This window comes from Phaethon lepturus, unplaced genomic scaffold (genome assembly GCF_000687285.1).
Source record: "Phaethon lepturus isolate BGI_N335 unplaced genomic scaffold, ASM68728v1 scaffold15526, whole genome shotgun sequence".
Classification (NCBI taxonomy): domain Eukaryota; kingdom Metazoa; phylum Chordata; class Aves; order Phaethontiformes; family Phaethontidae; genus Phaethon; species Phaethon lepturus.
In genome coordinates, this window is record NW_010545700.1 from 6107 (window position 1) to 21130 (window position 15024).

Genomic DNA, 15024 nt, shown 5'->3' on the forward strand with positions numbered 1-15024 from the left:
AAAACTATTAAGAACAGTTTAAGATTCTTTTTTGAACTTTGAAATTTAGGTGAATAGCAAAACTACATGCCAATGTGCAATTTAAAGTAACTTTCCGATATGCTTCCTCTGTTAATGGGAAGACAGTTTGTGTGAGACTTGATGCACTTTAAAGTTAGTGCCTATAATGCAAAAAATAATAAATACTTGATTACAACACATTTTTAATGTTAAGAATGAAAGGAAACTTGAACTTCTGACTTAATTTTCTTCCTAGGTCAAGTGGTGAAAAAACAGATTTATCTTCTAAGATAGAGATTGTAGACATCTTAGACATCGAAGAGAATATCTGGTCTCCCAGGTTTGGATTGAAGGGGAAGATTGATGTTACAGCCAGGGTGAAAATCCATCGCCAGTCTGGAGTACAGTCTAGAATAATGCCGTTAGAGCTCAAGTCTGGCAAGGAATCTAACTCCATAGAGCACAGAAGTCAGGTACAAAACCCAAACATTTAATGTCACTGTTAGTGGCTACGTATACTTTTTTATTTTATTAGATGACTTGCTTTGTCTTGTGAACGTGAAACACCGTCTGTGGTATAATCTGGATTTATGGATGGCTAATCCTGACAATACCCGAAGCTGCTCATATAAAATGAAAGTGAACTGAAGAGTGAGAATTGTATACGTTTACTGCTTTCAAACACTTATATAGTTTTTATCCTGAAATACGTGTTCTTTAGTCTCTTCGTACTACATTCAAGTATTAGGTTGAGGCAAACTGCTTCAGGAATTAGTGTTGTACATCTTTCCAGACAGCTGGTGTGATCTAGAGGTAGTAGCCTTGTATAAGCTCTTGTTAAGGAAGATGTCTTTTAATTGAAGTCCTTGTGTTAGGTGCTTACTACTTACAGCTTCCAGATTACCTGTGATAGTAATGGCTGCTTATCCATATAAATTATGGTGAAACTAAATACAGCTTATAACATATTTTGGTTTTAATGCATTGTAATAAGTTTATATATCAATGTTTGCAGGTTATTCTGTATACACTGTTGAATTTAGAACGGAGAGTAGATCCTGAAGCTGGATTTCTTCTTTATCTTAAAACTGGTACTATGTACCCTGTTTCTGGAGCTCGCATGGACCGAAGAGGTAAAGTTGTTCCCCTTCCCCAGAAACCGTAATTATCGTAATTAAAATGAAACCTTGTAGTAATAAGGTTTACTCTCATGAACATATCCGTACTTAGAGATGTATCACTTGTTATATAATGTTACTAGTTCCAATAAGCTCATGTTAAAAAATTGTTTTATTAATATTCCACTAGGACTTGCTATATGAACACTCACTTCTTCACTGACTAAAAAGTTCATGACTAGTTGCTTTTGAGTTAGGAATTAGTACAAACCCCAAAACACCAACTTAGTTTGCTCTTTTCTTGACAGAATTACTTAAGTTAAGAAACCACGTGGCCTTCTACTTAATACACAGTACATATAAATCTGCTGTGGCAAGACAGCAATCACAGCTTTCTGCGTTGCCTCCCGTAATTGATGACAGTCAAGCCTGTAAATATTGCTCCCAAATACACAACTGCTTTCTATACAGCAGGTAAAAAAACCAGTGTGACTTGTGTTTTTAAATAAGCTTGAATAATTGTAGCTTTTGATACTGTGATTTAATTTTTGTGGTTGACAGTTTCTTATTTCTTTACTGAGGACTGTTGCACCCCAAAAGAATGTTCCATAGACCACGCCCCACCCCCCCGCAACTTTTACAGTGCAAGACCCTGATCTCGCAGAGGCTTAATGTGTCTGCTCAGGTACACTTTCAGCCAGACAAAATCTGAGATAAGTCTCAAAGGAATACTTGATGATGATAACAGATAAGTTCTTAATAATAATTGTGATTTTTTTTTTTTTTTTAAAAGCTGTACTCTTGCAGCTCTCTGAAGTGGGTAGTCTTTTGAGGCTGAGGCTGAAGAGCTGGAGAACAGCACTTTGGCTCTGTAGGAGGTTGTTTCCCTGTAGGATATCACACAAGTAATGATACATTGATGTTACTCTGCTGAAGTGTCATTGCATCTCCTGTTAAATTGAAGTCATGAACAAATGTTTGATAAATTTTCACATGAAGTTATCAAATTATTTTTAAAACTGTTATAAGTTTTAGTCTTGTCTTTTTGTTTCTGTTTTTTATGCAGCATAACTGTACACTGAAGATATTTTGGGGTGATCTTGTATAAATATAATGCCTGGTTGTTTTTAAAATTGTAGGGGTAAAAGTGTATGTTGAGGGAACTAGCTTTGTGGGCATATATGATATGTTTTTGTAAATTTTTTTTTGTGAAATATTACTTCTAAATCCCGTTACTGTAGCAACTGAATATGTTACTAATAGGGTAGCTATTGACTTCTGAACTAATTTTTTTCTCTTTGGTTGCATTTTGTATGTGTGATTAGGTGAAATGTCTATTGATACTTACTTTTGAAATAAATAGTCTTGAAGTCTGCTTGTGTTTTAAGTGTTAAATCCCCTTTGCTTAGCCAAATCTTGATATAGTATTAATATCTTATTAAAAAAAAAGGAATAAAAGATCAACTATCTACATGTATGTAGTACTGCCTTGAAAAGTCTTCAGTCTTTGACTAACTTACTGGCCTTAATAATTCAAAATCGTAGAGATGATGTAAAGTTACTATATGAGGTTGTTCACATGAACAAAGGATGCAGATTCAACTATTTCAGTGATGATAGGAACAGGCTGCCCAGGGAGGTGGTGGAGTCACCATCGCCCGAAGTATTAAAATGCATGTGGACGTGGCACTTCAGGACATGGTTTAGTGGGCATGGTGGTGTTGGGTTGATGGTTGGACTTGGTGATCTTGAAGGTCTTTTCCAACCTTAATGATTCTGTGTTTTTGTGATAGTAATCTATCTGCTGTGTTACAGTATGCATTTAGACTGGCATTATGTACATACAGACTTGCAAGAAAAAAAGATACAAGGTGACTCTTTCCTGCGTTTGGTTCTACTCCTAGAGCTGTAGAAGAAAAGATGGCCAGTGTGTCTTTTCCTCCTGCTGTGGTACCCATTATTGAAAGAGAGACCCAGCACCTGAAACCCTCGCACTTAGAGTATTTCAGCCTGTGGTATCTAATGTTAACCTTGGAGCTGGAAAGTGGAGAGCATAAAAAGGGATATAAAAACATATGGATGATACCTGCTTCAGAAAGGTAAGATGTAATTTCTGGTACAAATGATGCCTCCTTTTGTAACTGGAAATGAAGCATTACTAACTTGTGTTTTCACTACAAGGAAAACTGATGTTTCCTAGCGCTTTTAGAAATAGTCAAATGTGCTTCTTGCAAGGTAGGTTTTTTTGTAAGATGTGGCCTAACTGGGACATTAGCCTACTAGATTAATTTGTTTTGTATTTGCAATATGATATTTATTTTTTTGTTGTTGTAAAGTTGCACTTGGAAGCAAAAGTGGTATAATCATGCTTCGTTTGTGTCTGTGGGCTGAGTCTGGGTGCTGACTGTGAGCCCGGCTCCTTGTGCTGGTTTCCTGAGGGTTTGCTTGACAAACAGTGATGCGATTTGGACCATACTCCTAGATGTGGCCATGAACGTGGATAAAAGCAGACTGAGGCCTCTTGTTGGCTGAAATAGCATGTTGTTAGATATCACCTAGGCCAGCAGCTGTGGAAAAAATAATTGGCCGTTTCTAGGCTCGCTTCAATGCATCTGTAGAAGTGAAATGTAGCTGAGTTGTTTCAAGTGAAACAAGCAACTCCATAAGTGAAGTGGGTCCATACATTTCAGTGTTTGTTCTTTAACAGGAAATTACAGATAACTTTAGCTTAAATATTGGAGTCTGTTCTTGGAACAAGTACAAGGGCTCCACATATTTTTACAATCCTTTTCTTGTTGAAGTGGCTATTGTAAAGTGACTGTTTAATCTTCCTGTTTTGTTGTATGTGTTTGGGTTAGGTTCTTTTATTGCTGTTTTGGGGATTTTTTTTTTTTCAGTGTGTTTTTGGTTTTGGTGGTTGGTTTGTGGGTGGTGTGGGTTTTTTACTTGTGGTTTTTTTAATTATCTCTCTTACTGACAGGATCTTGATATTAAAATACACTTCTTTTTCTAATATCTTCACAGAGAGAAGGCTGGAGATTGTATTGGAAACATGATCAGAATTGGTCAAGTGCAGGAAATTTCTGAGGGACAGTATCTACATTTTTTTCAGCGCAAAGATAGTGCCATACCTGGAACAAACCTATTGGTTGGTGATAGAGTGGTTGTGAGTGGAGAGGAAAATGGTTTACTTGGTTTGGCTACTGGCTATGTTAGAGAAGTCAGTGTGACAAAAGTCTCCTGTTTGTTGGGCAGGTAATAGAACAAAAGGGAAAATATCTGTTTGAAGACACTATGGTACTAGCTTCAGGAAGGGTACTCCTAGGTGTCCAAAGAGCTATGATATGGTCTGACTTCTTGCTGGGCTTGGAAGTACCCTTTGGAAATTCTTGTATCTTGATTGAAAATGTCAATATTTGGTCAGTGCATATGCCTGGCTATTGAACGAGGTTGTTAGAATGAAACTATGCTTGCAAACTCAATTTACTTAGGTCTCCAGCATGAGACTATATGACTACTGTGATTACTATGTTAATTGTAACTTTCATTATTCAGACTATATTGCCTTTAAATTGAGCTCTTATCATGTTTTATTTAAATCAGTCAGCACTGTTACTCCTAGCTAACTGCTTTACTCTAGGACCGCTGGGAGCTATCACTTAACACTTAGTACTACTAAGTCTTGAATCATCAACATGCTGCTTGTAAAGAGTATTATTTTGTCCATGTTACTGTCATCCTTCAGGAATTTGTCAAAGCTCCCCAAGAACACTGTATTTAGGTTGGATCATGAAGAAGGAGATTTTGGTGTAGGAGTGCCCTTTGAAAACCTTTCTAAGTTGATGAAAGATTCCCCAGTCAGGTATGAAAAAATCAAATTAGTTTCCCACTTTCATTATTTTCAGATAAAGTTTCTCATTCGGTAACTCTTGATTATTTTTTTTTATCCACAGTGAAAGGCTCCGCAACTTGATAATTGACTTCCACAAACCACGTTTTATTCAGCATTTGAGCTCTGTCCTCCCTCCAGAAGCAAAGGAAACTGTTGCAAGTATTTTAAAGGGTACAAAGTGGTTTTCCCCAAAATCTTCTGTTTAGTAATATGTCTCTATAGCCAAAGTATTTATCACAACACTAAATATAAGGGTGTTTTCCTACTTTGGGGCCTAGTGATAGTTTTTTGGCTTAAAAATTAAAACCAAGCTCTTACCTTGCATGTCTTCCTGTGATTAAATTAGTCGTAAAGTGGTAGGAAGACATGACCAGATATTTGATTAGAACTTTATTTTACTTGTATTAGTTGCTGCAGCTTGCAGTTTCAAACAAAGCGCCATGTGACTATCTCTCTAACCTTTACAAAAGGAAGGAACAGGGAGCAGGGGAGACTCTTGGGATCAGAGGAAGCAGGCTTTGAGGGAGTGGTAGGAGATGGGCTTTTGTGTAAGCATTCACTTGTGTAATCTCTTTTCCTGACCGTTGGCTACTCTGTAGTGTGTGATGCTTTGGGGCACTTTTTTTTTTAAGCAAAATTTGTTTAGGTATTTGGCAGTGTCTCATTCAGTGAAAATACTTCATTGGTCTCTGACAGAGCTGTCTGAAATCAGAAATTTAACGGAATTCTCTTAGCAAATAGAACTTCTTATAAAAGCTCAGCCTTAAGAATGAAAGATGTGCCTTGTTGCTTTGAGGACTACTTAAAATAAGAATTTTGCCCAGCTTCCTGGAAAGCTGCTGAAAGGATAGAAAATGAGAGGAAGGCAGTTATTCTGAAACTCAAGAAAGATTAAGTAGTACTGAAGACAGGGAGTACAATGTCTTCCTGAACTTGCAAGCCATGTATTTTCTTCACAGAAAGGCACCGGTAAACCCAGACGTTTCTTATTGTTTTGCTTAAGCTGGAACATGCTGCCTGTTTGCATAAGACTGGGGAGAAACAGCTCTGATGTAATGTTTCTTCTAAGCAAGTTGATGCTATATATGCAGTTCATTTGCCTTTGCTGTGAGCCATGTGTTTGAATGTGAAAGTGGGTATGACAAAATAGAAATGCTCATACGAGATAGCATATGGAGGTGATTGTTTAGGATATTAGAAGGAAGCCACAAAAGGCCTAAGAATATAGATGTCTTCAGCGATTTATTTCTAGGACTGTAATGCAGACCCTGTACTACTTGTCTGAGTATTATGTTTAATATCATTACTTCATTAGAACCTACAGACTTACTCTGCTCGATTCTCCTCTTTAAGGGCTTCAGTGGAGGAGAAAACTATAGTTTTGTTTTACTATCTTTAGCAACCGTTATAATGACTATGAAATACAGGCATTTAACTTTTATTTTTCTTCTTTAAAGGTCTGAATAAGCCTCAGAAACAAGCAATGAAACAAGTACTACTTTCAAAAGACTACACACTTATTGTGGGTATGCCTGGAACAGGAAAAACTACTACGATATGCGCTCTAGTAAGATTGTGTACCTTGATGTTTAAATTTCTTTGAGATTTGGAGGAGAGCATTAAACAAACTGTATGAAGTATACTGTCCAAAATTAATTGTAATGAATTAGTCTACAGGTATCTGCATAATTTCAAAGAAGAAACCATTTCTTTTTACTTAGGAACTTGTATTTGGTGGAACTAAAAATGTGTTTTGTGGAGTAGGATTCTCTTTTGCTTATGCAGGAATATATGTGGGGGAGAGGAGATTGAAGTGTGATATTCACTCACTTCTGTGACACTTCACTGTTAAAATTTTTTGGCCTCGAATGTCAGCAAGTTCTCGCATCCAGAGTTACAGCTCAAAATTAGGAACTCCTTGGGGAAGTCAGTAACTTGTCCATTGTAAATTGTATAAACCCATGGTACTGAAGCTATGTGCAGTCTGGTAGCCATCTCCTCTAGTTGGTGGCTTTCTTTCACCAGAAATGGCCTGTAGGACCATACTGGATTTAAGCTGTGGGCTGAGTGACTTTTTCTTGAAATAGCAGTGTCTTCTCACTTTGAGTTGTGATCAGCTCGTGGGGAAAGAGGAGAACAAGCAGCTGCTGCTATTATCAGATTGGCTCATTCTACTGAATCTGTTGTGGCTAAATTGTCATGGGTTAGAACAGTGTGTGTGGGAATGGGCTGCATGACTTGTTCTTACAGCGGAGATCTTTAGAGTGCAGTTCTTTCTTTTCAGTGCAGTTTGTGAGTGTGCATGGATGTTCATAGCTCGCACTGTTTGCAGCATGCATCAGAACCATCAGGTGTGTTGCTCATATTGCTTTGACAATAGCTCACTGGCCAGAAAGACTGAAATAAATGAAGTCATACTTGTTACTGGCTTCCTCTGAAGCTTCTTGTTTCGTTTTTTTTTTTAACCCAGTCAAACATGGGATTGCTGATTCTTTTATGTAAACTAATACTTTTTTCTTTTTTTCCCTTTTGCCACTCATTAGGTGAGAATTCTTTCTGCTTGTGGCTTCAGTGTTCTTCTGACTAGCTTTACACACACCGCTGTAGACAATATCCTGCTAAAGCTAGCCAAATTCAAAGTTGGTTTCTTGCGCTTGGGGCGAGCTCAGAAAGTTCATCCAGATATACGGAAATTTACAGAAGAAGAAATTTGCAGGTCTAAATCAATTAAATCTGTAACGGATTTGGAAGAGGTCTATAACAGTCAGGTGAGAAAAGTGTTTTTACTAGCCCTGCAAAATATTAAGGATAATTACAATTAGTATTCTGGTTGTTCAGATACTGCAGAGAAGGAACTCATCCCAGGGGTGTGTTACTGGTGTGAGAAATCTGAGCTGAAAAAGACACTCAGTTTCTGCATCACTTCAATTTCTTTATAGCCAATAATGACCAATATTAACAGTTTGAGAGCTAAAAGTAATTTTTATGTCTACATCAAATAACTAATCATTATAAGTAATAATTCTTAAAGGCTCCAGTGCTTTTATCTGAGATCTTGTGTTGGATTGTTTACACATATCCTCTCCTAAAGTGGTCTTTCCTAAGTCTTTTAAACTGTGGTTCCGTGACAACTCTATCCCTTAAGGGGATGGTGATTAACTGCTGTGACTCCCTCTATCTTTATTCACATATTGTTCCTGTTTGTCCCTTTTCCCTCCCACTTGTGCCATTTGTACAACTGGAGAATGGGGGGGAATGGTGTGCTGTGGAGCTGATCTGGTCAAACACTAATTTTTGATTGAAAGGTTAGTGCTGCCTGTGTGAATGTTAATGCAAAGGACCCTAGTGGGAGCTGGGTAAACTGAGTCAGTGGCAGCTTTAAATGCTTTGAAAGAACAAAGCTTCGTGGTAGTTGGAGTAAATGCCAACATCACAAAAGCCACCATTTACTACTTTGTTGATGGGCATTGCAGGGAAAAGATTGAAGTTATAAGGGAAGTGACTTAACCTTTCACATTTTAGTCATTTCGGACTGCAGTAGAAGCACAGAGGTGAGAAGAACTGTACTGGTGGTGTTTTATCTTTTTGGAATTAAAACAAAACACGTAGTTTTCTAAGGTAGTCCCTTCAGCACGCTCCATGAATTCTATATGTATAGAACCTCATATCACTCAACGTATGGCAGGAGCGAGTTATTTACTACAGTCTGTTCTAAAGCTGGTTTTTGTTTGTCATTTGCAATTGATGTAAGAATATGAGAGGCCAATATGTATGCAAGGTGTGCTGGTCTGGTTTCAAGGATTAATAATTTGATTTATCTTACACTTCAGTTTAATGGGAAAGATTATTTTTGCCTCTTAACCTGGAAAATGTAGTGCTAAAAGATATGGGATGTATCTTATCCTTAAAGTGTGTCTCAATTTTCAGCCAGTGGTAGCAACATCTTGCATGGGAGTAAATCACCCCATCTTTATTCAGAAGCAATTTGATTTCTGTATAGTTGATGAAGCTTCCCAAATAAGCCAGCTCATCTGTTTGGGCCCACTATTCTGCTCCAAAAGGTTTGTGCTGGTAGGGGATCATCAGCAGCTGCCTCCACTTGTACTGAATGCAGAAGCAAGGTAAGATAAAATGGTGCTGGACAACTACTAGTAACGTGAATTCTGGGAAGGGTCTCGCAATATTCTGCCTGACACATTTTTGGGTTTTTTTTTGTTTTGTACCAGAGATCTTGGCATGAGTGAAAGCTTATTTAAAAGGCTGGAACAAAACCAAAATGCTGTTGTCCAATTAACTGTGCAATACAGAATGAATAGGTATTTTAAACTTTTACTTATTACAGTGAGTTTTTTAATGTGGGATTGAAACTGCAAGATTTGATGCCTTTTCTTGTTTTTTAAATCTGTAGTAAAATTATGTCACTGAGTAACATGTTAGTGTATGAAGGCAAACTGGAATGTGGCTCAGAGAAGGTGTCAAGTGCCACTGTTGACTTGCCCAACCTAAAAAAGCTGAATCTGGAGCTTGCAGATGCTTCAAAAACATGGTTGAAAGAAGTACTTGATCCAGGCACACCTGTGTGCTTTCTGAACACAGAGAAGGTAAAGTTTGTTATGTTCTTCTTTCAAAATTTGTATCTTTCATGCAAGTTCTCAATACAGTCAACATGTAAAACTTCATACAGCTTAGGTAGGGTAAAACATGTAACTGTGTTTTGCCAATAATTGTATCAACTGATGAGCTTTTATGCTGACCCTGGAAAGACCTGCCTGGCCTTTCTGTGTTCTCCAGGACTTTATACAGGATTCATGTTTTTTCATAACAACTCTGATAGAGTCTCTTCAATGGTCAGAAAAGAAACAGTGTTTATGTGAGAAAATGGTCAGAAAAGAAACAGTGGCTTAGAGGAACTTCTAAAAATGCCTAAACTAAACAGGGAGGCCTTTTCCAGGAATGCTTCAATAGCTGCTGTCCTTTTCACAGAAAGGCAGACAGCTGGTCCTAGCTTTCTTCCAGTAGGAAACTGGCTGATACACTGTTCATCTGTTATTTGGACCAAAATTGGTAATATGAAAGCTAGAATTTCTGTTCAATTTTATTTTTTTTCTTCTCTAGAAAACCCATCTTGAGTATGACAGCTATTCTCTTTGTAGAACCAGCAGGAAAGTTTCACTTTCCAAAATACTCTTGGTTTTGTTGAGACATTAGGCTATAATGTCGTATCTCTTTTTTAGACTTCCTGTCACAACTCCATGTATTGTGGTAGTCATAGAGGAAAAAAGAAATAGGGTGAAGAAAAAAAAAACAAACCCACAAACCAACCCAAAAACTCCCACCAAACACAAACCCAAACAAAATCAGCATTTATTTTGTTTTCTTTGACTCTATAGTGTTTTTTCCTTGCATACTGTTGTTTGTAGTATAACCAAGAAAAGCTTCGGAAGAAATATACTTGGGGCAGGGGGTGGGGGGAGAATACAAAAGGGGAGAAAGGAGAAGAAAAAAAATATCACAACACCACCAGGAAGCTTGCATTTATTATGCTTACTTTTTTAAAAAAGAAAAAAGCTTCTATTGTTTTCTGTTTAATAATGTGGAATGTTTGTGACAGTAATCAGAAATCTATTTGTTCCTTTTCTGCCAAACGCTGTGTCAGTCTGCACTTCCTCTGACAGCCTGGGTCTGAATGTTGAAAAATTATATCCTTGATTTAAGGCCAGACTTCTGAATAATACTAGGCTAAAGTTGGTGGGTTTGAGGTTGGGGTTTTTTTTGTGTACTATGGGAACATAGTAAATATAAATGTAAGCATGTGTTAATATAAGTATGACCTAGCTTGTAGAACTTGTTTCCCCTGAAACAGTTTTTGTATAGTTTTTGGCTATACTAATGCTAGTGTGGATAGAAACCAACTGTTCATTAAAACAGTGCTCTTCTGCTTGAAGAAAATGTGAGTGCATGCAAGTTCGGAGGCTTCTTGGGTGTGATGTTTTCAGAATAGTGAATTTAAAACAAACAAACAGAACAACCAACAAACAAACAGCATAGCTATAACAGTATAGCTCTTAATTCAGTTGTGATATGACAGGTCGTAACAGTTAGACTGAGTGCATGATGGCGGTGTACAAACAGCTTATCTTGCAGTAAGTATTAAGCTGTGTAACTGTTGAGACACAAGCTATGGAAAAGCTGCTGTTGTGGAAAAGGCAATGGAATCTTTTAATATGAAGGAAAATTTTTTTGCTTCTATAATCTACACAACATATTAGAAACATATTATGTCATGTAAAAGAAGCTTGGAGGGCATGTTGCAGAAAAATAGGATTCTTGCTGAAGTAGGTAGCATGCTACTTAATCGGCACAATGCTGACTACTTTTTTGCATGTGGCTGCAGTCCTAAAATAAACTTGTGGATACAGTAGCCTACTATTAATATATATGTATGTGCTGCCTCAAAAAGACTGCTATATAGAGTTGCAGCAGTGTCACATACGGGCCGGTAAATTTCTATTGGAGGTTTTTCGTTCATTTGCAATGCTTTAGTATGCTAGGCATTGAGCATAGATTACACTTAATGACCCACCCAGTCAGTTGAATTCCTGGATTTGTGAAGTGTTTGATGCGTATCGTATGCTGTCAGACTGTACACATGAGCAGTGGTACTGCTCTAGCAACCACTTGCCTGGAATGCTCTTACAAATATTAACTATGTATTACTTTACCCATGTGTTAAATGCTATAATGATTTCCAAATTCAGCCATTCAGATGATATTGGGGTGGTTCTTCAAAGAAGTAAAACTAGTTGTAATAGGCTTCTGAGCGTGTTGCTTTAAGTAAAGACCATACCACCTCCCATTTTAAGTGGGAATGCTGTCATAAAAATTCAAAACGAAAATTGAACAAAGTGGCACCTAAGAAAACAAAGTTGATGTATGTCACTAGTATCAGAGGCAAATAGTGGAACGAGTGAAGTAGTAAATGGCAATAAATGAGTAAGGTGGAAAAGGGAATTGGGAGCCAGAAAGCAGGTTAGTGTATGCTGGGCTTTAGACTATTTCTAAACGAAAAGGCTTATTACTTGACCCTAGATGTTTAGCTGCATGCCAGTTTACTAGAAGGGTGACATTAGGGACACATTCTGTACTAATGATACTTCTTAAACTTTAGAGAAGGGGAGAGCTAAGCAAAGAGAATAGATTATGAAATTGTGGTACCAAAATGACAAGAGTTTACATTCTAAGCTTGTTCCTGGCTTTCTGGTCTCATTCATACAGGATGCAGGGAAAGGGAGTTAATAGTTAAGAAATGGTGCATTCGGTGAAAACTTTTTAAAATTTGGAATTTAAATTTAATACTACCATTTTGGATAGTTTTTCCTGTAGTTTTAAATATAGGCTTTCAACACTTGAAAAAGAAAAAATCCTTTCTGCTATAGAAATGTGGAAAAATCCTTACAATGATGTTCCCAGCAAAAGCCTTAAACTAAAGTCATATGTCAAGTAAGTATAGTTTGCTCTCTTACCTTGTCAGGCTGGGAAATGTCCTTTTTTTCAGATGGTGTATATGGTGTGAACTGAAAGTCACATGATCGAGCTTTGGCAGTTTCTTAAGGTGACTTGCTAGTACTAGAAACTCATTTAAGCAGGTTGGTTCAACTTGTATTGCAAATGCAGTATCCTGATGTTACTTTACAATATAGACTCTTATAGCCTGTAAAACTTAGCATTTAGCCTTATTTTCTGTGAAGACTGTTAGTACAAAGACACATATGATACGGTGAGTTAGGGATCAGAATATAGTATGCCCATGTAGATGGCACAAGTCATTATTTTCTGTTTATATTTTTAAAGGTCCCAGCACCAGAACATGCAGAAAAAGGTGGTGTAAGTAATGTGACAGAAGCTAAACTAGTACTCCTCCTAACATCCTTATTTATTAAGGTATCTTTTACTTTATTACATTGTTCAGAGGGACAGCTTTATGATGAATCATTTTTACATTGCTATAGTAATGGTGGTCATATGTATCAGACTATTCTTTGACAGATAACCTTAGGGATAAATTGAAGATTGGTGACGTTGTCAGTATAGTGAGGAGCTCGGGGTCTGCATTCAGTTCCCTGTCCCCTGCCTGGTTGTATTTGGGATGTAAAAAAAGCTGGATGCAAAATTCTTTCAAGAGATGAGGACTTTCTTGGGAGGGAGGGGAGAGGGTTTTCCTTCCTTCCTTATTTTATCCAGTCAACTTAAGGAGTAGTACACACCAGGAGTTCTGAATGTTCACCTCACAGTTTGAGGAAGAAAGGAAGATGAGAATTTCACAATATCTGTCTTTCTGCTGTGAAGACAAAGCATGGGAGCTTGCAGTAACTACTATCTTCTATTTTCTTTAATACCAGTTATATGTAGAGTTCCATTGACTACTTAGTGTAGATACAAGATCTTGCAGCAGTGTTGGAAAGAAAAATAAAATCCTTGGATTTCTGACAATGCATATCCCAAGCTAACAGCAGTCACAATTTTTTTCCTTCTGTTTCTTTTTCGTTCAGGCTGGCTGTAAGCCTTCAGACATTGGCATTATATCACCATACAGGCATCAATTAAAAATGATCACTGATTTGATGGCAAAATTGAAGGAGAACAGGGTGGAAGTCAACACAGTAGACAAATACCAAGGAAGAGACAAAAGTATCATAATTGTATCTTTTGTTAGGAACAGTAATGATGAAAATGTAAGTTGATCATACTACCTTTTGTTTCAGTCAATTTTAATAGTTAAAACATTCATTTTCAAAATGCGTCTACATTAAATTCTGAAAACTAATTAGGAAAAATCAAAGAATAAAAGCAAGTTATGTTTATTCAACAGCTTGGCACCCTCCTGAAGGATTGGCGACGTCTTAATGTTGCTATCACAAGAGCCAAGCACAAACTAATCATGGTGGGCTGTGTTCCATCCCTGTGCCGCTATCCTCCTCTAGAGAAGCTACTCTGCCATTTGCAGTCCGAGGCAATGATATCCTTTTTCTCCATGCTGTTTTGTGAAAGGGGAAAGGTAAAATTGCCTTATTGAGATTTGAGGTAAGGTTGGGAAGATCTTATTTATTAACCTAAATAATCATACTGGCAACACAATAGAAAAAAATGGTCATTAAATAAACCAAAAATATACTTGAGATCAAGGTAATAGATGGATTTAGAACATTCACTGTCTTCAAAAGTAGAAAAGGTCCATGCTGACTTGCAAGTCAATTTTGACATAACTTTTTAATTTTGAGGCCCAAATTATTGAGGTTTAATGCCTCTGTTTTTTCAGTGGCCATCCTGGTTTCTTGGCATCTTAATGTCAGTGTAATTGTTTTCCTCAGAAGTACCATGCATTTAAACACCTCTGGTGAGAGAACAGTTCATGAATAATGTTGCTAGAATGGCAAATGTTGTAACTTTCAGATGACTTGTTAATTATTTTCTTTCTCTCTGGTGTTGTACAGAGTTTGCTCTAGTTATGCCTGTTTCCATCTCCTATTTAAATAGGAAAGGCCTGGTTAGTGGCTTTCTTGGCAAACACCGATGCGTATTTAAACAGGTTTTGTGTTTTTTATGAAAGTGGTATGTTATTGGAATGCTTGAGAACTACTTCCTTAACTTGCTACATCTTCAGTCTTCCAGCAGGGGCTCATGAAAGTATCCACAAGTGTAACATTTTGTGATTGTGAAGACGGAGAGTTTTACAAGTGTTTGTGTATTTTCTCCTGATGCTGCTGAGTGTAAATAACTGGTTAGTGGGGTTTGAGTGCTGATGTGCTTTGGTTAATCTGAATGAAGCCAAAACAGAAATCACATTAAATTGTTTTAAAGGTTTCCTTTCAGTAAAGTAACAATACACATTCCTCTCTTTGAAAATGATTAAGCTGGTCGTTTTGGTACCTGTGTACTTGTAACAAACCAGAAGTACAAAGTGTTACGTTCGTTTAGATATTGCATAGGTACTTCAATATTCACTTTTATCTTAAC

At 37.2% G+C, this 15024-nt stretch overlaps 1 protein-coding gene across 1 annotated transcript in view; it reads left to right on the top strand.

Moving 5' to 3' along the window:
- The window catches only part of DNA2 (DNA replication helicase/nuclease 2), a 19951-nt gene extending 5231 nt beyond the window's left edge, over positions 1-14720 (top strand). Inside the window, exons 5-20 of the mRNA XM_010289043.1 lie at positions 257-473; positions 1016-1133; positions 1427-1592; positions 3023-3217; positions 4143-4373; positions 4864-4980; positions 5072-5181; positions 6468-6577; positions 7554-7778; positions 8938-9131; positions 9237-9326; positions 9419-9611; positions 12862-12951; positions 13560-13742; positions 13880-14026; positions 14664-14720. Of these exons, the coding sequence (XP_010287345.1) occupies positions 257-473; positions 1016-1133; positions 1427-1592; positions 3023-3217; positions 4143-4373; positions 4864-4980; positions 5072-5181; positions 6468-6577; positions 7554-7778; positions 8938-9131; positions 9237-9326; positions 9419-9611; positions 12862-12951; positions 13560-13742; positions 13880-14026; positions 14664-14720 (2443 nt within the window). The remainder of the gene's footprint in view (positions 1-256; positions 474-1015; positions 1134-1426; positions 1593-3022; positions 3218-4142; positions 4374-4863; positions 4981-5071; positions 5182-6467; positions 6578-7553; positions 7779-8937; positions 9132-9236; positions 9327-9418; positions 9612-12861; positions 12952-13559; positions 13743-13879; positions 14027-14663) is intronic.
- The last annotated feature ends 304 nt before the right edge of the window (positions 14721-15024 follow it).